The sequence below is a fragment of the Sceloporus undulatus genome, chromosome 2, assembly GCF_019175285.1.
Source record: "Sceloporus undulatus isolate JIND9_A2432 ecotype Alabama chromosome 2, SceUnd_v1.1, whole genome shotgun sequence".
Lineage (NCBI taxonomy): Eukaryota > Metazoa > Chordata > Lepidosauria > Squamata > Phrynosomatidae > Sceloporus > Sceloporus undulatus.
Genome location: NC_056523.1, coordinates 147,521,388 through 147,545,630, shown reverse-complemented (window position 1 = coordinate 147,545,630; position 24,243 = coordinate 147,521,388). Strand labels below are relative to the sequence as shown.

Sequence of the window (24,243 nt, the reverse complement as noted above, 5' to 3'; positions counted from 1 at the left end):
AGACGTATCTGGCCTGGATTTGATGTATGGTTTTAATCTGTATTTTGAAATGTTTTTATTGAAGTTTTATTTATGTATTGCAATTTTTATCTTGTATTTTGTATTTGATATTGAAATTTTTACCTGTACACCGCTATGATCAACACGGAATAGCGGTTTATAAATAAAACTTATTATTATTATTAAAGTTAAGAGCAGCTACCCAGTTACGAACAATCCTGTGTCCCCACAGCAATGGTGACACATCAAATGTTCCCTCTAGGCTTGTCAGAAGATAGTACTGCTTAGTGGCTAAAGTCAAGGACCAGGGATTCTTGTGCTCAAATCTGTGGCCCGGTACAGACAGGCCCTGAATGACGCCCTCTTCACGTGCTAGAGTTGCCTCGGGGCAGAGTGCCCACACACCCCGCAACCTTAGCACGTGACTAGAGCGTCATTGCTGAGGAGCGCCATATAGACAGCATGCGCAGCGATGACGCCGCTGCTGCACTGCATCCAAATGGAGTAGTGCAGCAGTGATATGTTCGCGCTGCCGCAGGCTGCTTGTGGCGGCACAAAAAGGAGCCGCTTTTTAGCGCTCCTTTTTTTGCTGCGCAGCAACGAATGGTGGCCCCAGCCTGCACTTTTGGAACTGTGTGTACCAAGCCTCTATTAAGTTATAAAGTTCCCAGTATCATCTGTTAGCCACATATACTCCCAGGGATGGGGGGGGGGGGGGGTAGAAGTGTGTGTGTGTGTGTGTGTGTGTGTGTGTGTGTATATGGAAAAGCCAGCATGACACAGTGGTATGAGTGCAGAACTACGACTCTGGAGATAAAGGTTTAATTTCCTACTCTGCCATGGAAACCCACTGGGTGACTTTGGCTGAGTCATGCACTCACTCCAAGAAACACCTGTGATAGGGCTACCATAAGTCGGAAATAACAACAAGGAGGGGGGCATATATACTTTCCAAAGGTCCTTAGAGGAAGATTGGAATGAAAAAAGAATAGAAACAAAAGTAAATTAAATATTGATGGATTATGTATGTGTCCACCACCAGTATAAATGAATGTTTTGATATTTTTCATATCACCACTCTCATTGCTAAACTACACAAGAACTTGAAGAGAAATGAACAGTGGTACAGAGCAGTCTCAAAGAGTACTTACTACTCCACAAAAATCAAGGATATTCTTGGTGTTTGGAAGAAGAACTGAACAAAAAGTGGCAGGGGAAAGGACAGAGCAGCTTAGCCAACATACTTCAGCCATAATGTCCGAGTACCCAATTAATTCTGATGACTGATTGTTGATAATCTCAGAGAATACCCCCTTTCAGAGTAGCATAATATGAAGTGTGCATACCCAAGGCCTGGTAGCACCTACACTGATTTCCTGAATTCTTTAATAATATACAACAGAAGTAGGTGGTTGATAAATCAAAATTGACTCAGCACAGATCTATGGTCAACTCATATTGTACATTGGCCCCACCATTTTTTACTGCTTGTTTTCCCATGTCACACAGGCATTCTAATACACAGTCCAAAATGTCAGACTATGAATAAGTTTACATTTTTATCCTGTCACCCTTAGACCTCACATTTCATCTGAACAATTATTTGTAGGCAAAAGCTGGACAAAGGCAAAATCAAAGTTAAATGGGGGCTGAGGTGTCTGTATGTAATTGTAATAGATGGTCAGTACACAGCTGAAACCTGTGAGTTCCTTTTACATGAGTACAGTGGTACCCCGGGATACGAAATACCCAGGTTACGAAATTTCTGGGATACGAAAAAATCCCATAGGAAATAACTGTTCCGGGTTACGAATGTTTTTTCGGGTTACGAAAAATTTCGGCGCTTTTTCGCACGAAACGCGGCTTTTCCCCATTAGCGCCTATGGGTTTTCGGCTTGCGAAGGCTTTTCGGGTTACGAAAGCGGCCGCGGAACGAATTAATTTTGTAACCCGAGGGAGCACTGTACCAGCGAATATTTTGCTACAGCAAAAGAATTACACACTAAGATTTCTTTCCTTCCAGCAGCTTAATCTACTCTAGTTTTTTCTTCACAAATGAGGAAGCAACACAAAAAGGTCATGGCTACTCCTTTAAGAGTGTGATCTGCTCCTGCTGTTCATTCAATCCCCTTGTGAGGTCAGTGACCCATTTTTCATGAAGATGATTACATCACAGCCTGAGGATTAGGAAGTGGAGAAGAAAGATGGAGGGAAAACAATCAACAGCAGAGGCTGCTAAATTGCAAATGTAGTTCCACTAGCCATGTAAAGAGGGAAACATAACCCAGAAAATTCAGGACATGAGTAAAATGAGCTGAGAGAGACAGGAGACATATTGCAGCCCTGCCCTGAGCTGTTCCCTGCAGTCTGAACAGCAAAGGCTAGCACTTCTGTGGAGAGTCTCCTTTCTGCAGAGCACTTGGTTAATTCCGCCTATCTTGTTGCACTGAGTGGATTTCTCTCTGGGTTAAAATAACCCTATCATTCCCACAGCAGTATACAATACTATGAGCAACCGAAACAGAATTTTAACGTCTCTCTCAAGGAAGAAAACCCTTAAAATTCATTTTATTCCCAAAGTAAAACAGTTGCCAGGTAAATTTTTAAAGCCGTAAGACAAGGAGAAGAAATCAGAAAGTGACAAAAAATAATTGCTAACAGTCATCCACTGAGAAATAATAATTTTGTTTCTGTGTGTCCTCTCTTTGCTAATGCAACCAAAAGGAATGAAAGGAGGAAGATAAGGAACAGCAAGACCACTCTTGCTTGGTAGCAGATTTTCATGGCATCAGTCCAGGAAAGGTTCAAATATTAAGCAGAATGAGGCAACTGCTTCAGGCAGGAGCTAAAGGGACAGGCTCCCTCACCCCAGCTGTTCCCATTTGTTGGAGGTAAGCGTTGCGTCTGCTACATGAATTCTTTAATCATTACTTCAGGTATGATGGAGGATGCCATCCCATGGACTGAGAGTTCAGTCTTCTTCTATTATGGGGTGGGAAAGCATCATCTTGTCTTTCACCTCAAGCAGCAAAATGTCTTTGGCTGGCCTTGCATCAGCCTTTTTTGATAACAAGATCTTGGCTCCTAAGAGACAATGAATGATACATTTCTCAATCTTAAATATATCTGCAAAGCACTAGGTATGTTGGTCTGCTTTGTTGCACTGCATTTAACCTCTCATATCTTATGTAAGATGTCATTTTTATATTGCCTGGACATGTTATGGTATGCTGTAATGGGTTTATCACACAGACAAGGTTTTCAAGGCTCTGATCTTTGAACTGCAGATGCAGACAACAGCAAGAACAGACACATCAGAAGAAAAATGAAGGATACGACAGGGGTTTGGCTGTTTTGCACCAGATTCTATGCTGGAGTCCAAGGGTTAAAGCCTTTTTAAAGGTTATTTGAAGATACCAGAGAAGGTATCTTCTCCTTTCACCCTTGGACTATTTTTTAGGGCAGTAAAGATAATAATAAGGAATTCTTAAGGCACTGCAACCAATTTCAGTCAATTTCTACAAATGTCACTCTGAATCAGAATTTATAACACACTAGCTATCCATAAAACAGCAAATTCTCTTCTTATCTTAAACTTTCAATATAAATCAAAAAGGTCAGAAAAATACCTGCATGAGTAGTCTTTGAAAGAAATTTTTTCTTTAATAAGAGTTCAGATCATTTCATTATTTCAGATGGGTATTTGCAAACTTAAGTGGTGGACATCTCATGCCTATTTTTGTGTGACTAATGTATTACACAATTTATCCCACTAAAAGCTGTTCTCCCTACTACAATCTAAGTTTTGTTCTCATGTATTATCATGTATCAGATGTTGTACCATCTACATGTAAGTGCATTAAACTACTGTACATTTAAGCCTAGTGATAAGTCGCGAAAGATGACTAAAACAATGATCTCTTATGACAAGTGAAACAGAAAATGCACACCAAGCTATACTATATTTCAAATAGGGACTCTAACTATTTGGTTGCTAGTTTTACTTTTTGAATGTCTTTTAAATTTTTTATAACTGCACTGAGATAATGTCATGTATTTGTATTAGCAAAACCTGACAGTTTTTGGTAAAGAAAATGAACTAAACTCTACACTAACTATGAATGACTAGGCTGATTCTCAGGTGGGTACTTTGCAGATGCCCTAGGCAAGATGTGTTAAATGAGCTTTAAGTAAATATTAAGCCATGGGAAGGGCCAGTGAAAACAAGAATGGGAGAGATCATCAAGGTCTGAGCTTGGTACTCTCCTCCCTTTCCAAAGCAGTATAGGAATTAATCACAAGCTAAGCATTTCCCCACTAGCTTCTCCTGGAGCTTACTGATGGCATTCTAATAAATGTCAGACTTTCAGCCACATCCCATTTACAGCACATGCCTATCTTACAGGGATAAAAATAAATAACAACCCTTGATTGATTCTATGCACATGGGATGTTGTGCTGCAGAAGGTTTAGCTTGTGACAAATTGACCTCAGCTTTCCAGCTGCCCACCCAAAAAGGCAGAGATAATTTTCATGGCAAGAACCAGAGGAAGAAGAGCTGTCAAAGAGTTTAGATCTGAGTGAGGTATTATGTTTGAATTCCAATGAATAGCTAGAAGGCACATTATACTGGAAAAGCAGAGCAACATGAGGGAAGAAGATGACATTAAAGAAATTGATGTAGGCACTGCTACTGAAATGTAAAATCCTTTATGTTCAAAGGGCAGAGATTTTTATTTTGACATGTCAAACCACTACTACTTCCTGGCTGTGCTTGCACAAATGTTTTAAAGGGATAGCAAAGTACTAGTTTAGCAACAGGAAGTTTTCAAATCAGCAGCTGTCAAGCTCTAGTGGTGGGATACACAGGCTCAGAAATGAGAGCTGTCAGAGCATTAATGACTCCTCTTGTCCTGGAAGTGGAACACATACCCTTCTATTACAGAATCTGACAGAGGGTTTTTTAGCCACCTAACCCTGCCTCATTCAGGCTCTGACTCTCTTGCTGACATCTAGTTCTGCCTGAATCTGTCTAATGCTTGGCCATTTACATATACTTGTAGCACTGCCCTGAGCCTGACATTTCCCATTCTCCCCTTGACCCTTATCTTCACCCCTGCCATAAATGACATGAAGTACCACAAGCAGAGCTGTTTGTGATGAAGCAAACTGAGCAACGCAACATGGTAAGCATGCAAAGCTGAAGCAAGAGTGAACAAGCAAACTAAATGGAGAGTGTTATGAAATGACTTTGGGTGAACCCCAAAGTGAAAGGAGGTAACTAGCTGCTATAAGGAGTTTAAGGAAAGGCAGCACTCAATACAGCTTCACACAGCAATTCTCTAACTAGAAGCAAAGAAGGTAGATCTGACCTCCAGTGATGCAACTGCAGTGCAGTCCAAAGAGAATGTAGCTGAACAATGCTCTATTTAGTACTGTGAAAAACATCTCCTCTGTACACATATCCCCAACCTGCTGCTTCTGTATAGGGTGGGCTTATAATTTAGCTGATAATATGGTAGGGAAACAATCTTTCACCAGGTCACATTTCAGAAAAGCCATGTTTTTAAACATGATATTGTTGAAGGCAAAAGCAGAGAAAACAGCTGCAGGTTATCTAGTTTTACAGCTATTGCAAGTTGTGGTTGCCTCTTCAAAGCTGGGCAGGGTGTAAGGTTGTACCTACCACGTGTTGTTGGCAGCATGTCTGATAAGCCCTGCCAAGCGGTCACCATCTCTGGATTCTTCTCCAGGTCAGCGAAGTTTTTCCACACCCTTATAGCACCATCATCTTGAAGGAAAGACAGAAGGGAAAAGATAAGGCAAGATATGTAACAGTAGTCTGAGAAGAGAAGATGGTGTTTGGTGACCATCACATCATTCACTGTCATTAAATCATAGCCATTACAGATTTAATTCTTATGTACAGTTTATTCAGATTTTACTAAAACATGGTTTTCAGAATAGCTAGAAGACATGTCCAGAAGAGTAGTCAGAAGTTGCCAGTGAAGGCCTGAACTCTTCCCAATTTCAACAATTTCTGTTTACTTTGTGGAAGGTTTATCTCTTCATTAGGGTAGAATAATGCTAACCCTCCATTCTGAGTTATAAGCAGCATCTTGTTTTTTGTATAGCCCATATATTTCTTCTTTAATGCTTGGTGTGTGATAGCATTGAGTGATAAGGCAAACATTTTAGATGGCCTTTGCTTTTCAGAGTGCTTTTCTCTGCACTATCCTTATTTTGGATCAGAGCATCAACTTGGTTTAATGGCAAAACAAACAAACAAACAAACAAAAAACCCCAGCTTTGGGGAGCACGTCCAAGTGGGATAATGGCACTGTAAGATGAAGGCTAGACTCTGCTCCATGTATCATTTTCCTAAAGAAAACTGCTTTTTCTTCTTATGAATTTTTTAAATCAACAAACAGGAGGCTTTTTAAACGTTAAATTAAGACCCCCCACATTACACAAGAATCTGAGAAAACATAGCATAAACATATGACTGGACCACAGTTTTTCTTCTCACAGCTACAGTGTGTTCCTTCCCTCAGACTAGCTCCTTTATTTTTCAGTGTTCTGAACCTGTGTGGTGTGACAAACTCTAAGCCCAGCCTATTTGCACCATTTCATTTCAGGAACCATTCACCTTACATACTGCTATATTCTGTCATACACCAAACATTTTCCCCCTTTAGCATTTAAGAATCACTATGGGGTGAAACAGAAGGGCATCCAGGAGCAGCCAGAAATCACTCCCAGCCTGATCACCCTGGGGCCACAGTGAACACATGCTGCGGCCCCGAGGGTACCTCCTACCATGGTCCCAAAGGGACCACGGCAAGGAGAGGAAAAACGCCACTCCTTTTGGGAGCGGTTTTGGGCTGCCTTAAGCGGCTTTGGTGAGGCTTCCAGGTGCTCTGGGGGTGGGTGTCATGGAAACACCATGCCCCTGGAGTGGCTGGAAGCTGCCCCGTCTGTTTTTGGCCTAAGTTAAGGGTGCTGGGGTAGTGTGTTATAATGGTTTGAAAGTTGGACCAGGACATTGGGAGACCAGGGTTTAAATTCTGTCTGAGACATGGAAACCCACTGTGTGACTTTGGGAAGTCACCCTCTCTCAGCCTCAGAGGATGGCAAATAGCAAATCCCCTCTGAAGATACTTGTCAATAAAACCCTATGATAGGGTCACCTTAGAGTCGCCATAAGTCAGAAATGACCCGAAGGCACACCACATCAACAACAAGTTAAGGGTAGAACCAAAATAGTGTAGTCAGTTGTACATTGGACTACAACTCTGGAGATCAGAGTTCAAATTCCTGCTCGTCCCTGGAAACCCACTGGGTGAACTTGGACAGGTTACACTCTCGGCCTCAGATGAAAACCATGGCAAAATTCTTCTGAGCAAATCTTGTAAAAAAAAAAAAAACCATAATAGAGTCACTTAGGGTCACCATAAGTCATATATGACTTGAAGGCATATAGAAACGAGTAATGGAGAAACAAGTTTATAGAGATATCACAGTCCCCTTGCCTCATTCTCCTTATTAAGCCCAATATTCCAGAAATATAAAACACTTAGTCTGGCAAATTTAAAATGGATCTAGGACACAAGAAAATCCAGCTGTTTTGAGGAAAGAGGAAAACAGTACTTTATGTCATCACTACAGTATCTGTTTTCTTTTTCTCAGTTTATTTCTTTGGGACCAGACAGGAACATTCATGAGATTCTAATCCAAAAACAGAAGACAGAGAAGACACATACTCTCTCCCTCTATTACATATAAAGCTTAGATGGTAATAACATCAAGGTTCAAAAACAGTCAGTGAGAAAAGTAATTTCCTCATGTTTCCTCTTTGCTGTGGAAAAGACAGCATAGGATCAGATAGGAATGATATATGTGGATTATTGACTATAGGAAGTCTTTATGATTTAGCTACAGATTTGGGCAGAGAATCCCAAATGGGGTGGGATAGAGAAAAGTGGTAGATTGTCTTCTGCCTCCAAACACTGGCCAGCTTACACCACTCAGGGTGGAAGGACAGCTTTAACATACTTCAGAATGGTAGATCTTCACTTAACTACTACCACCACCCCCCCCCCCCCGGTCTCCCCTCAATAACAGAGGAGTATAGGGAAGCCATGATCAGTGAAAGCTCCAGGCTGGCATAACTTAAAACCCCAATCTGGAAGCTTGCTGGAAGAATGAAGGGTATTTGGATGGAGTGGACCATGAAGATGTGTTCTATGATGGCTCGTGGGGAAATTCACTTTTTGGATTAACCAGGCTTCCTAATGTGAAAGAAGGATTGTTCTGGAGTTGTGAGAGGGGATCGACATGGTGAATTCCTGCAGTTGGGTTCAAAATAATTTTACGGCTGACAGGTCAGTGGTTAGATCTCCTGATTCATAAAATATTTTTCACACTTGGGATGAATTGAGAATGGCAGGGGAGGATAATGAAACACTCACAGGATAATGCTCACTGTTTTGTGAGGCTGCAGAGTCTTATGGATGACTCAAAGTCTGTTGGCAGTGTGTGCTGAAGATAGTGTGCAATAAGGACATTTTCACTTCTGGTTCAGAAAAGAAATATATACAAGATTTCTCTGGTGCATGTGTATGATGGTGGTGGTGGTTGAAAGCAGGGATGTGAACATATATTTATGTGTGAATGAATCATGGGGCCAGGCCCATTAACAGTCTGGTGAGACAGAGCACATGTCAGACACTTCTTAACCCTCAAGTCTACTTCTTTCATTTAAACCATTCCCACCTGTAGCTGTCAAGAGCAGGGAGTAGTCTTGTCCATTCAAATATTCCATGGCTGTGATTCTTGTGTAGCGTGGATTTCCATTGTGAAAATAATCCATCTTCTCCCCTTTTTCCCAATCCCAGAAGCTGGGAAAGGGAAGGGGGAAAAACCCAGAAGGAAAAATAAAATAAAATAACACAAAGGTTAGACAACAGCTGAAGTCATATATTAAGACTGGATTTAAGTGCACAACTAGCTAAACTTTTCAGACTGGCTCAAAATCAATGGCAGCCCTCTTCCCTGCTGCAGATTATTTAACATTGCTTGATTAATGTCTCTTCATTACACCTCCAGCTGCTGCAGAGGGAGTAAACAGAAAGTCTATTATAAAGGTTTGTAATGAATTCTGGTGTAACAAGACAACTGTACTTATAAGACTTTTCCTTAGCAGAACAAACAGAAAAGCAGCTCAACTATGCTCATTTAAAATGGTTATCTTACCAGATGCTGTCTTTATCAGCCACTGCTATACATGGGGTAAATGGGTGAAATTTGACTACGGAGGGCATGCCAGGATTTCTGTTCAGAAATATTTGATCATCTAGTCGTGAAATGCCTAGAAAGTGAGAGAGGAAGAGCAGAGAGAATATTGCTATCAACATCTGATACGCAAAATGCACTGAATGACCATGGATTATTGATCTACAAAGGAGGCTCCCTAAACACATTATAGTTGATTTCTTCAAATTAAAAGGGGCAGGGAAAAACTGGTTTATTTCCAGACTATTTTAATTTTGTCTTCTGTCCACACAGAAAATGAGGTAATCACCCAGCAAGAGACCAATTGATGTGGTTGATTTCCTTCAGTGTGATGTATCTATTTCCTCTGTTAAGACCAGAGGGAAGAGCTGCCAACTTATCTCCATAGTTTGATTCTCCTCTTCCGACCTTAACAAACTTGAGAACTCACAAAGGTTTTCAGAATTTGACAGCAGAACACTGCCTAGCTAAGAGGAGAGCAGATCAGTGAGCAGGCAAAATGCTGTGAAAGGTTAACCACCTATTATTAGAGGGGAAACTAAAAAGGCAGGCAACAAGAGCAGATGTCACATAGAAGGCACAACTCCATTTCACTTCACTATAATAATTAATTGCAATAAGAGCCAAGATTTCATATTTGAAAAATGACCGAAAAGTCCACTGTATTAAAGGCAGGCTCACAGAAAATCATCACATTACTAAGATTTAGCATAGAATATATATGATAATTATCATTACAAAACTTTTTATTCTTTTTAGATGACAGAATTGGGGGCATACTCATCAAATTTGCAGATGACACCAAATTAGGAGGAATAGCTAATACCTGAGGGGACAGAATCAAAATTCAAAACGACCTGAATAGACTAGAAAGCTGGGCCAAAGCTAACAAAATGAAATTCCACATGGAGAAATGTAACATACTGCACTTAGGGTGGAAAAATGAAATGCACAGATATAGGATGGGGAACACCTGGCTGAACAAGACTATGTGTGAAAGGGATCTGGGAGTCCAAGTAGACCACAAACTGAACATGAGTCAACAATGTGACGCAGCAGCTAAAAAGGCCAATGCAATTTTAGGCTGCATCAATAAAAATATAGTGTCTAGATCAAGAGAACTAATAGTGCCACTATATTCTGCTTTGGTCAGGCCCCACCTGGAATACTGTGTCCAGTTCTGGGCACCACAATTCAAAAAGGGCATTGAAAAACTGGAGCGTGTCCAAAGGAGGGCGACTAAAATGGTGAAGGGTCTGGAAACCATGCCCTATGAGGAACACCTTAGGGAGCTGGGGATGTTTAGCCTGGAGAAGAGAAGGTTAAAAGGTGATATGATAGCCCTGTTTAAATATTTGAAGGGATGTCATATTGAGGAGGGAACAACCTTGTTTTCTGCTGCTCCAGAGAACAGGACCCGGAACAATGGATGCAAGCTACAGGAAAAGAGATTCTACCTCAACATTAGGAGGAACTTACTGACAGTAAGGGGTGTTTGACAGTGGAACAAACTCCCTTGGAGTGTGGTGGAGTCTCCTTCTTTGGAGGTCTTTAAGCAGAGGCTGGATGGCCATCTGTCGGGGATGCTTTGATTGAGAATTCCTGCATGGCAGGGGGTTGGACTGGATGGCCCTTGTGGTCTCTTCCGATTCTATTATTCTATGATTCTAGGTTTAAATGGAGGGAATTTCCAAAATGGATGGCATCCAAGATTTCCAATTTGCTTTTGTGTTCAAATAATTTCTCTGCTACTTGGCTACCCTAAGGTGAATCTATCATGGGCTTTCTTGGTAAGATTTATTCAAAGAAGGTTTGCCATGTGAGGCTGAGGAAGTGTGACTTACCCAGTTTCATTCATATTTGCACTAAGCTAAGTATGTGTGAAATAAAACGCTTTAAAAATGCCACACATTTTATTGCTATATGCTAAGAGCTGTTGACTTTATTGGCTATGAAAATGCTCAAAGCTTCAGGACAGTGGTAGTCATGAGGAATCTTAGACATATAGAAAACTTGCTGGAGCATAAAATAAAAATGTCCTTCTCATGACAAAGAGAAAATCCTCCCATACTGTTCTGACTCTCCTCAATTGTTTGCACAGTTCTAGGCACCATTCTATTTCTTTTAAAAATCCTCAAGGCTCACTTCTCTGCTGACTCAAGCTTACCAGGTTGCAAAGGACTGAGCTGTATGTGAGAGACAGACCATCTCTCTCAGCAGATTAATATTTCACACTAATCTTTCCCTAGCTGACATCTCAAGATGGGAAAGCACCCAGATTTTCTCAACTCTAGTGGGAGCAATCTTGAGTCATGCTGAATGTGACAGTAGAGGTGAGTGACGAAAATGTACTCCTTCTTATTCACTGGCTAAGCAAGCTGCAGAAGTAGTATAACGTCAATTCTAAACACAGCTATGTAAAATTAAGGGGCCACTTCAGGAAGATACAGAGAATTCAAATTAAACTGCTGCCATTAAACAATAAAGCCCACAGCCTGACTGCTGCCTTGTAAATGCATAAAGCATTATAAATAATTAAGATGAGATGGAATATACAGGTTGATGAATTGTGAACCCAATACATATTAAAGGGGTGGGGTTGGATACTATAAGGGTAAAAGAAACCACACACAAGAAGTACAGGAGAACTATGCTGAAGGGAAAAGTCATTCAGGGAATTAATAAAGCCAAAGGATATTGAAATCCTTTAGGTGATTTGGGGAAATAGCAGAAGACAAGCTATTATGCAAAAGCTTTAAACACATCAGCTGTTGACTCTGCCATGTGGACAGGGTGGAAATACTGGCATCCTTCCCTGTAACCCCGGTTTTGCTATTGTTCCTAAGTTGCAACATCCACCTGAGCTTCACAGAACTGAAGAGAAAGGCAAGAATGCCTTGATGTGATTCATTTTGTGGTGGAAGTTTTGCTTCTTGGCCAACACATCATCTCTGATTGGCATGGCTGCCCAAAAGCTCAGCTACCAGTGTTCAGGTTCAAAACTGTCAGTCAGATGCCTGCACTTTAAAGATTATCATGGCCAGGTGCTGAAATGAAACACTCACTTTAGTGGTTTTTGAATGCTTGTACCTGTCACCAAGCACATTTTTCAGTCCTTTTGTTCTTTTTCACTTCTTGAAAGACTAAAGCAATTAAGACTAAAAAAGCAAAAAAGTAAAGGTTGGACTGGGTGGCCCATGTGGTCTCTTCCAACTTGATGATTCTATAAAACAAGGCCCTTTTGCTTGGATCAACTAAGGGTGCACTGTATCAATCAGCCAGCTCTCCACTTCCATGGAAAGAAGAAAGTCTGGGTGCTCAAATACTCAGCCTGCAGCTCTTAGGGTCCACAAGCCAGATGAAAAATACATGAATGGCCCATATTATAAGCACACTGGAATTGTGGCCATCTTTGCTGACCTTTAAGATAAATATTTTCAAAATTAACAGACTTATGAAAAGATCCTTGTGTTCTCCCAGGTGGACATCTCTGTCATAAGGAAAGGAAGAACAGAGGTTCACAGAATGGGTTTGAACTTCTGATGAGGGACTTAGTTTAGACACTCTTAGATCATGTGATATCACTATGTTTGGTTTTTCGTTGCTGTGAGACAAGTATCCATACTCTGTCCAGAAGGATCAGCTAGTTGTATCATGCTACCAAGGATTTCACCATCTTTCCCATATTTATCCTTATGTGGTAGAGCAATTTTAGTAGGAGGAAGGGTTTTTATATGGAAAGTCTTCACCATCTGAAAAACTATCAAGAGGAAAACTAGGCTTGGCACAGACTGGCTCTAAAAGCCGGCTTCCTGGCGGCTTTGGGGACATGATGTCTAGACGCTACACACCCCAAGAAGTCTTGAAGCCGCCCAATCAGACGGCGACGTCTTCAAGATGTCTTGGGGGTGTGGCATTTAGATGCCACACACCTGAAAGCTACCCTGGAGCTGCAGCAGGGTGCCTTAAACCTGGCCCAAATAGGAGCAGATCTTTTCAGATCCTATTTGGGCCAGATTCCTGACACATTGTGGCTGTGGTGTGTGCTTAAACTCAAAAACAGAAGAACTTGGGGAAAAGATAGGGTATGGAAAGACATAAAAAAAATCATACTAATCAAATGAAAATGTGAATTGGTTAGTTTGAGGTTTTTTTATGTGGTGTGTGCTTGCCATGGCCCCAAGGTGTCTTGGGAGAGGCAGCTTCAAGCCGCCCCTTCATGCCTGTCTGTTCCACCCCTTACTCTAAAGTTATTCTTCAACTAATGTATAGATACACAGAGAGGGGTAACCTTAGCTTCAAACTGCAGCTAAAGCCTAGAAAGTTCACAGTGATGTGACCTCCACCTCTGTGTTCCAGATCACATATGACTGTGAGCATGTATATTACTGCTAATTTGTAGGCACTTCACTCCAAAAAACTATTGATAAAACTATTAAATGGGCTGGATTCATTGAATGGTGGCTCAAATTCCAATGTGTTCAAATGAAATGGCAAATCTTGGTTTGCATGGCAGGCTGAGAAATGAAAGTTTGTTTTTCTATTTCATCTCTAGAAGACTCATAACCTTACTGCTGTGAATTTTACCAAGGAAGAAAAAGATCAGCTAAATCCCAAAACAAATCGCCTATCATAACAGGACAAGTTTATGTTACAAGCAAAAGCCTTTAAAGAGGTCAGCCATGACATGATAGCAGCTGGTGGACAGAACCTCTGATTACAGTGCCATGAAGAAGAAAGAATATCTATTCTCCTTTGTGCTAGGAGATGTATCAAGGGTGGGATAGGGGGATTGCAGAGGGGATTACCTTTTTGGATGATTTTCTGTGCTTGCTTTCTGACTCGGGCATTGCGTAAGAACCGCCATTCCCTCTCTTTACGGACCTGGCTCTCCAAATCATGTTCTTCTGGAATCTACCGGTAAATTAGAAATAGATGAAGACCATAAGACAGTGGAAAAGAATGGAATTTTGCAACATCAGCTCTCTGTTTATTTCAACCAGTATAGGAGATTCTTCAGTTGATGCAACCTGACCAAAAGCAGCAAGAGGCTGATGAAGGTTTTTTATTCCCTGATACACTTCAGTACCTTTTGAGCTCAACATTATCAGGTGGTTTTGGTCTGTGGGATGTCAACCAATCAAAACCTTATTATTTCCTTTAGCCATTGAAAATAAATATTAGACATTTTCAGGTGGTATTTTAATGAAATCTAATGAAGATTACATTTTTCTTTGACAAACAGCCCATGAGAGTGATTGATGGTTAGGAAAGTAATCTGGAATACATTATTTGAGTGAAGATGTATACACATATTGCTTTAAAAATGACATCAGCAATGAAATCTTCTCACTGGGGATAGCTCTTTTAAAACGCACATTTTAAGCTTACGATGGATAAATTATAGCTATTAATCAACAAATATTTTAAAACCTACTCCTTCACACAAAGTCCATGCCTTTTATCTTGTGTCAGGCAGGTCGCAAGCCCTTATGGGAGGAGAATGAACATCCTGTCATCTTAAAGAGCAACATAAATTTATGAAGTTTATATAAATGGTTTGTCATAGCAGATATATATGAATCTAGTGGCTGCTGTTACAGTCCCACAAGCATGTCATATACTGAACTGTTTTAACACCCATCTCCTAAGCTTTCTTTAAATGTAAGGATTGGGACTTTTGCATAATTTCTTCCTAATAAATGGCATCATAAAGCATGTGTCAGGGAATGTAAATACAGAAGGTATAATTCATATTTGGAGATAAACATGTGGAAATCTTCTGTTTCAGTACAGTTGTCTAGGGTATGGAAAGCAGTGCATCATTGCTTCGGTTAAAATTAAAGTCAGCATTACTGGCATAGCCAAACAGATGAAAAGGCCATTGTGAGGTTCTCCTGACACAAATTCAATACAAGTTGAGCATGCCTAATGTAGAAATCTGAAAACCTCCAAAACCTGAAACTTTTTGCTGCCAGCCACTTTTGAGGCGGTGGCTACGGTGCTCCTGATCATTTGTCTCTCAGATCCTCAGTCTCCCTCCAGTCTTGCTTCTCATACACAATATAAGTAGTGAACAAACAAGATGCAAGCCTGGAGAGAGACACAAGGTTCTGTGAAATGGCGGGAGGCATGGATTTGCACCAAGCACTATACTTGGATTCCCACAATTTTACAGATCCCAGGTCTCCTTCCAGTCACATCTCTCTTGAGCCTTGCAAATACAATACATATTATACAAACAAAATAAACAGCTTCATTTATATTCTGCTCCATACTGAACTAACAGTGTCTAAGCAATTTACAACTGTAAGTTAACTGCCCCCAACAATCTGGGTACTCAGTTGTGTTATGTACTGCAAATATGCAAATCCAGGTATTTCAAAATAAAAAATACAAAATATAGAAAGTTCTAGTCCCAAACATTTCAGATAAGGGATACTCCACCTATACCACAAATTTCACAAAGCCTTTTTTTTTTTTTTTGGGTATGACACTTGTATCTATTGTAACATTCAGAGAGGGGCCATAATTCACTGGTAGTATCCACACTTTGCATGATTAAGGTCCCAGGTTCTACTTTTAGTATCTACACTTAAAGAATTTCGGATAGCAAGGATGGAAAAGGCCTCCGCCTGAAACTTAGCATGTTGTTCCAGACAGAGTGGACAGAGCTGAGCAAGGTGAACCAACACTGTGAGTCTGGATAAGGTAAGTTCCTGGAATATCTGATCACTTGAAATTTTGGAAGGCATACCAAAAGAAATAAAGCTTGCTCTACTATACCACAAGCAAGAAGTGACCAGGAGTATGAATCTATTGTTGGTACATATTTACTTCTATTTATGTATTTTCTGAAACCAGGGGAAGAAGGGTAGGAAGGAATTTAGATTTGTACATCCCCACTGCACAGTCTCACATCATGTTCAAGGACAAGAGTCTAAGAAAGAATGGAAAGAATTGCTAATATTCAAACAGCAGGTGAAAAGGACACTCTGACCAGTGCTGCGATATCCTGAGAATTTTTGCTGACGTAATTTGATGCTGGAATCCCGCCCCCAGCATTTTCTATGAAGGAACGTTGTTTTCTATACACACACACACACACGCACGCACACACAAATAGGCACATGTGGGTGTTTTTTGTGTTAGTACAGAATAAATCGCAAACTGTGAATAGTGCTTGAAAACTGCAAAGTTTTCAAGGACTTTCTCACAGTGAGAAGAGAATTGATTGAATTATTCATTCTTCCCTATGAGAATGAAATTAGTGAAGATTTATAACCTCGATGTAAAGAGCATAATGTAATGTAATGTATTATAGGTGCCAGTCTTTTGGGAGAGAGAACTGTCATAGTCAGATCATTGCTATCATTACCATAGCAAGCATGACTGACAAAACAGTCTCCATGTGGGTGCCACAACCCTGTTAAAAACAAAAACAAACCATCTTTTATTGAAACTTTTTTAATATTTGCAAATACAAAACCAAGACCAGTGTACCAGAGCATCTTATTATGTAAGAATGGAGCACCACAGCATATTTGTGCATTTAAAGATGCAAAAACTATTTATATCCCATTACAGGTTCATGGCAAGATTTAACATTTCTAGGGTTAGTCCAAAATTTACAAAGGCGGGTTACAGACCGCCTGTTTGGGGCGGCCTGCACCCGCCCCTTTCCCCGGGTGATCGGGGCCTCAGTGGCTAGACCGGCAGTCGCTGAGGCCCCGATCCGCTGCTTTCCAGGCTGTGGGGAAGCGGCAAAAAGCCCCCTCCCCGCCACCCAGGAAAGGGGTGTCCTTGGGGCTTCAAGCCCCAAGGACACCCCGCAGCGGCGGGGAGGAGGAGAAAGAGGCCCCTTGGCCCCTTCTCCTTTGGTCCGCTGGGCGCAGCTGTGTGAAGGCTGCACCCAGTGGACCAAACCAGGAAGGAGCTCCGAAATGGAGCTCCTTCCTGCTCTGCGCTAAGGGCGCACTAAGCGCCCTGGCGTGGAGCGAGAACATCACGTCCGCGCCGCCCCATATAGAGGCGGCACGGTCATGATGTCCTCATGGCGGTGGCTGCCATTTTGTGCGCGCAAAGGTTAGGGGGGTGCGGAAGCACCACCCCTTTCTAGCCTTAGTACGTGCTCCGTGTGTACTTTCCTGCCCGTTTGTAACGGGCCTATATAAACAATTTATAGCTGACTTTATACTTTTATCAAAAAGTCTAATAGAAATGTCATTGTTAATATATGGAATGAATGGGTATCATTTTTCCATAAAGAAATATGATAACTTGAGACCCCTAGCCACATTAATTTGCTGTGTTAATTCATTTATTAAATCCAATTTCCAAAAATGTTGGTGCCACTATGTGCAGGAAACTGTACTGGTTTTCTAGTTGCTACCTATTTTCATTCTAACTTTCTGATGAAGAACATTTCACTCTATTACTTTAAAAAGCAAACAAAACTGAAACATGCCAGTATGGGAATCCTAAGATCTGCATCTGAAGACATGAGGCCAGGGTACAACAGTTTTTTTTTTAAGTCAGTCTTATCCACAGGCTTGCCATCCGCAGACTTGAGTTTCAGCAGATGGGAAGCTCATTTTAAATGGCCATGCATGCAAATGGCCATGTGAGTGGCTGTGCATGCATGACCACAGAGAAGAACAGGACTTAAGGTCCTGTGCTTTTTGCTATCCGTGAGGCAGAAGGGGTCCAGAATAGATCCTCTGCAGATAGCAAGGGATGACTGTATATCAAAGAAGTGGTAACTATTTGCTATCCTTATTCATCTAAATCATAAAAAAAGTCCTTGACCAGAGCTATTATAGTCTGCTCTCACTTTACACGGAGGATACGTTCCGCCCCCCCCCCCCGCATAAAGCAAAAAGCGTGTATGCTCAAGCTCCATTGGATAGAATGGGGCTTGGGCTCACCGCGTGGCAGTGTATGTGCACCGTGGGCACGTGCACCATTATTTTTATTGCCAGGAGGCTTCAGCGTAAGCTGAAAGCTGCTTATAATGAGCCCGTGTATGGTGTGGGCTCATTGTATTACAAATCAGTACTCATGTAGTATTTTGGACCTGCTGCTGCTAGGCATTTATGTCTCCATGATAAATATTTTATATGTAAAACATAAATTGCTTTCTTTTACAGAAAATCACACAAAGAGGTACATTTGATCTTCCTAATTATATTTGCATTTTCAAACAAAAGTATTTGTTGTTATTGTGTACCTTCAACTTGTTTCCAACCTATGGCAATCCTAAGGCAAACCTATCATGGGGTTTTCTTGGCAAGATGTGTTCAGAGGAGGTTTGCCATTGCCTTCCCCCGAGGCTGAGAGCATGTCACTTGCCAACATCACCCAGTGGTTTTCATGGACAAGCTGGGAATTGAACCCTGGTCTCCAGTGTTGTAGTCCAACATTCAAACCATTACACCATGCTAGCTCTCAACAAAAGCATTCACCCTGTTATAGTGTTTTCCTTTCATGACTATTTCCCTTAAAATAATTATCTATGGCCCTGTACAGATGGGCCCTTTGCGACGTGTCCATGACGTGCTTGGGTTGCCTCGGGGCGGTGCGTGCACATGCCCCACAACCCTAGCACGTAGTGCATGCTCCGCCGTTACGCAGCACCTTACAGACAGAGCGTGTAATGATGACATTGCAGCTGCGCTGCCTCCAAACGGCGTTGCGCAGCTGCAATGTAACCGCGCCGTCTCTGGCGCTTTGCGGCGCCACAAAAAGGAGCTGCTTTTTGGAGCTCCTTTTCTCCTGCCTAGCAGCACCATGCAATTTGTATGCTGCGGCGCTCCTGCGCAGCAAAGAGAGGTGCCTCCCTGGCGCCTCTTTCTGGTGGTCTGTATCCCGCCTATAATTGCCATGATGGAGATTATACTGAACATAAGAAATAAAGTTTAACTATTACTACTGTGTCTTGCAAGAACTGGCCTTGGCTTGCTGCTATTGTTGTTAGCTGCATTCAAGTTATCTTTGACTAATGGTGATCCATGAATGAAACACTTCCAAGACCCCCTGTTTACAACTTCTCTGCTCAGGTTCTGCATACTCAGAGCCATGATCTCCTTGACAGAGTCTATCAATTTAGAATGCACTCTTCCTCTCTTTCTACTGTCCCCACCTTTTCTAGCATTATTGTCTCTTCTTGTGAATCATGCCTTCTCATGATGTAGCTAAAGTATGACAGCGTCAATTGAGTCACCTTAGCTTCCAGGGAGAGTTCAGGTTTGGTTTTTTGGCTGTCCACAGTACCCCTGGCATTCTTCTCCAGCACCACATCTCAAATGAATTTATCTTCTTTCTTCATTGTCCAGCTTTTACATCCATACATGAGAAATATGATGGCTTGCACAAGACTTACTTTGGTGTTCAGTTTTTATCTTTGGACTTCACGATCTTGTCTAGTTGTTGTTGTTGTTGTTGTTACGTATTATTATTATTATTATGCTTTCTTTCATAGCTGCCCTTCCTGATCCTACTTTTCTTCTGACTTCTTGACTGCAACCCCCATTGTGATGAATGACTGAGCCAAGCTACAGGAAATTCTTAACTATTTCAATTTCATCATCATCTCTCAGTGATTCCCAAAGTGGGCTGTATGCCCCGCCCAGGGGCAATGGAATGATCCAAGGGGTGGTGAAGGGGAAAGGGAGCAGCAGGGGAACTTTCAGTCAAAGTACTGGTGTGCAAGAAAGACAAGGGGAAATAGCAGTTTTTAATACCATGATGGGAATGAGGATTACATGAAACTTCTTTTCCCCAGAAAATCACCACAAAGTCTCACTGATCATTTTGTGTGGTGATGTCTCCCACTCTTTGCCTGCCCAAGTGAATTCACTCCCTTACCGACGTCTTTTGCTAGCAGCTGCAATTGGAAAACTTGTGTGAGGCTTAGGCACAGGGCATCACTTCTGTGGCTCAGAGCAGCACCATTTTGGGACAGACTGGAGCAAAGAGTTAGAGCACATAGTGGCAGGGGAGAAGAGGTGGCAAAAAGAAGCTTTCAAATCTGGGACCCTGCTTAAGCCTTGTGAGCTTTGATGGGACTTGGCTAGTAGGTTGGAGTTGCATTGCTGCTCCTGCTTTCTTTCATCAGATGGACTGAGATAAGAGGTAGTAGAAGAAACCATTTTTTTGTGGAAGAGTAGACACTTGAAGCTGTGTGGGGAAGACATGTCTCTGGGGAAGGAGCATCTGTGCTCGATTTTTGGAAAGAGTCTTTTGTCTTGGAGTGGCTTCTGTAATTAAAACTTCTCTCTTTCTGGCCCGCACCAGTATCCAGTCCAGAGTGTTTGGCCTCTATAAACTGCTACACACACACACGTTGCGCCTTTCTGTGCCTCGATGAAATCTCTCCTCTCTAGGCAGAAGCTTCTCCCTTGCACCTGGTCACCCTGAGAGCAGCAACTGAGCAGCTGTCTGAGCAGCAACCAAGAGGCCTCTTATCCACACTGGCTTCTGCTGTAAGGCTGGCATGGGTGAGAGGCTTCTCGGTCACTGCTCAGCCATCTTCTCAGTTGCTGCTCCCAGGATGACAGTATGCAAAGGGAGCAGTGACTGAGCAGCCACTCAAACAGCAACTAAGAAGCCTCTTGCTTGCGCCATCCTTAGCTGCAAGGCTGGTACAAGCAAGAAGCTTCTTGGTTGCTTCTCAGCCAGCTGCTTGGTTGCTGTTCCCAAGGTGAGGGTGCAAAGGGGGGAAGCAACCAATTATTATTATTATTATTCTTTATTTATATAGCGCTGTAGATTTGCACAGCGCTGTACATAAAACAATAAATATATAAGAGTAAATCTGCCTATGGTGTACAATCTAAGAAATAATAGGATAATACATATAAAATACATAAGAATACAGGAAATGGTACGATAAAACAGGCAACAAAAGATGGATTATTTTGAACTTGCAGCAGAAAAGGTAAAGGTTTTCCCTTGATAAGATTGTCTAGTCGTATACTAGGGGTGGTACTCATCTCTGCTACTAAGTCAAGGGAGCAAGTACTGTCAGAGGATTCCATGGTCATGTAGCCAGCATGACTACATGGAGAACAGTAGAACTAATATCAAAAATATGTGCCGTGGTGGGGGGTGGGGTGGAGAGGTGTGCTAGGGTTGACATTCAAAAGGAAAGGGGGCGGTGGCCCCAAAAAGTTTGGGGACCACAGATGTTGACTAAATTTCTATAACTCCTCTGTGGCCATTATTGTTGTTGTCTTAATGTTCAGCAGTAAAGCTTGCCTTGGCACTTTCCTGTCTGACTTTGAGTAATTGCTTCAAGTCTTTGATATTTTCTGCAATAATTATGGTGTTATCTGCATATCTTAAATATTCCTTCATCTGATCGTCACTCCTTCCCCATGTCTGAACCTGCTCTGCATAAGATTTTCTGCATACAAGTTAAAAAGATAGGGTGATAGCATATAACTTTGTGTGACCTTCTTTCTGACTGGGAACCATTCTGTTTCTCTGTATTCTGTTCTAATGGCAGCCTCCTGCCTTGAATACTGCTACTAAGAAAAAAAGGGGTGTCTAAAATATGTATTAGAAATGCAGGAGACTGAGAATAAAAATATTTCCAATTTGTTAGCAGGATCTGACCTATTCAATACAGATAAAAAAGTGCATCATTATGAACACTAGTAGGAAGAGTAGGGTGAGAGATGAAAGTTGTTTTCAAACATGAAAACCTGTTATGCAGAAGACAGGTGAAGTGTTTCCTCTAGCTTCATAATGTAAGACTAGAATCAATACTTGGAAATTGCAGGGGAAAAGATTTCCAATAAGCATTAAGAGAAGCTTCCTAAATATAAGGTGATTTGACAATAGAAAACACTGCCACAAGCTTCAGTATTTTCCTTTCTCGGAGGCTGGATGGCCATCTGGAAGATATGCTATAGTTGTACCCTACAGTTAGGAGGTTGGACTAGATTACTTTAAAGAACCAACTCCATGGTTCTATGGACTTAGAGATGATTGTTATAATCCATGGCAGATAGTTCCAACATGCCCAGTAAAAATATAGTCAGGCCAATGATACTGATATACCAATTGTTTCCCTGGCAATTCCTCTACTGGAAACAAATTACTACAAGAATTATTCAGTTAGATTGCTTATTTTTATATTTTCTTCTCAGAAGTTTTCTTTCACAGCATTCTAAGGTTTATTATACAGAGAATGACAACCAATCAGTAACAAAAAAAAACCAAAAACAAATCCAAGATAAATTGCATCTAAGCATATTGAAGTGGGAAGGATTATACTTTAATTCAAAACTCATTTTAAGAGAAAAAATTAAGATGTCAAAGGGGATATACTTAAGAGGCAAGGGGATGTGAGATGCCAGTCGAGGTAGCAGGCTCCAGAGGCAAAGCAAGACTTCGAAGGAAAACTCAAGGTGTGAGGAAAGTGGCTGTGTTGGACACAACCACAGAAAGCTAAGAGTGACAGGGAAAGTGAGTGAAATCAGTAGATACAGCTTGTAGGGGAAAGAAAGCTGAGCAAATGAGCATCTGAAAAGGAAGCAATAAAAGGCACAAAGCTAAGACATGGAAAGGCATATGGGGGGGGGGGAGAGCCCCACGCTAGCCAAGGGGTGGCACAAAGGGGACATTGGGGGTGTTCTCACTTGCGATTTACAACGGTTTAAAATACACCGGTATTGGTTAAACTTATTCAAAATACAACGGGTGTTATCCCGCGTTCCAAATTGCTTTTTTTCTTCGTTCTCATTTACCAACTGATTCGCTTTAAGTGATCCACTTTCGTTCCTATTCAAATAAAACGGTGTATATATAAACCAGTTTTAGCCTTATTTCGTTCCCACTCACCATTTTGGGGCTGTCAATCAAAGCACCGTCATCATAACGTCACTTTTAAATTTCACTTTTTTTTATAAAAGAGCCAATGAGGAGGCGCTTAAAGTGCCTATGAGTCCTGTAATTATTCGTGGGGAAGGATGGTTGAGGGAGAGAGAAAACTGCCTCCCCAAAGCACTTCTGCTAGGCTGCTGCCTTGGAAAAAAGACCCCAGAGAGGCTAGGGGAGGCTGCAGGCAAAGCAAATTTAAGGAAAGCTCCTTCCAGAGGAACTATGGGATGGGTTTTGCAGGACATATCCCCGCTTCATGGCTCTACAGACAGCCAGGGAGCCCTCCAGAGAGCCCAGAGATCAATGGGGGAGGCTGCAGGCAAAGCGAATTTGGGGAACCAAAGCTCCTTCCAGAGGAACTATGGGATGGGTTTTGCAGGACATATCCCCGCTTCATGGCTCTACAGACAGCCCAGGGAGGGAGCACTCTTCCCCAAAGATTCTCTTTCCAGGGTTGGAAAATGGGATCAAGGAGGAGAAGGCAGATTCTGTTTGGGAAAGAGAGATGGAAAGGCTCTATTTCCCCTGAGATTGCTGTGCATCCAGCCTCTCCTCCGTTACAAATGGTGTTCAATGGCTCTCCTCACACCGGGGGAAGCCTTTAAGAGTACTTTGACAGATGAATACACACACACACACACACACACATCCAGGGTTTCCTGTGTCTCCCCAGATTCCGTTTGGGAAAGAGAGAAGGAAAGGCTCTATTTCCCCCCAGATTGCTGTGCATCCCACCCTCTCCTCGTTTACAATTCGGGGTGGTTCAATGGCTCTCCTCACACCGGGGGAAGCCTTTAAGGTCCTTTGACAGATGCAGGCACTTGAGTGGCTGGGACTCAGGCGCTTAAAGTGTGAAGAGATTAGTGCCTGTAAACCATTAAAAAAATAATAAAAAAGAATCTATACCTATATTCAAGACGACAAAGGGGTGAGGGAAGCAAAGATGGCGACGGCCACGACGGATGAGGACAAGAAAGGGCGACTCCCCCGAGCCAGCCCATCGCACTCTGCTCCTCCCATCCAGCTAACCCGATTTCAGAGGCTGATCGTTCCTATTTAAAT

The 24,243-nt window shown here is 41.9% G+C and overlaps 1 protein-coding gene across 4 annotated transcripts in view; it reads right to left on the bottom strand.

The window, feature by feature from the left end:
• Nucleotides 1–24,243, bottom strand: part of RPTOR (regulatory associated protein of MTOR complex 1) — a 562,842-nt gene that overhangs the window by 55,486 nt on the left and 483,113 nt on the right. For all 4 annotated transcript variants that reach the window (XM_042455637.1, XM_042455638.1, XM_042455639.1 and 1 more), the window contains 4 exons: nucleotides 14,103–14,208; nucleotides 9,256–9,370; nucleotides 8,776–8,900; nucleotides 5,687–5,791 (listed from right to left, as the gene is read on the bottom strand). In XM_042455637.1, the coding sequence (XP_042311571.1) occupies nucleotides 5,687–5,791; nucleotides 8,776–8,900; nucleotides 9,256–9,370; nucleotides 14,103–14,208 (451 nt within the window). The remainder of the gene's footprint in view (nucleotides 1–5,686; nucleotides 5,792–8,775; nucleotides 8,901–9,255; nucleotides 9,371–14,102; nucleotides 14,209–24,243) is intronic.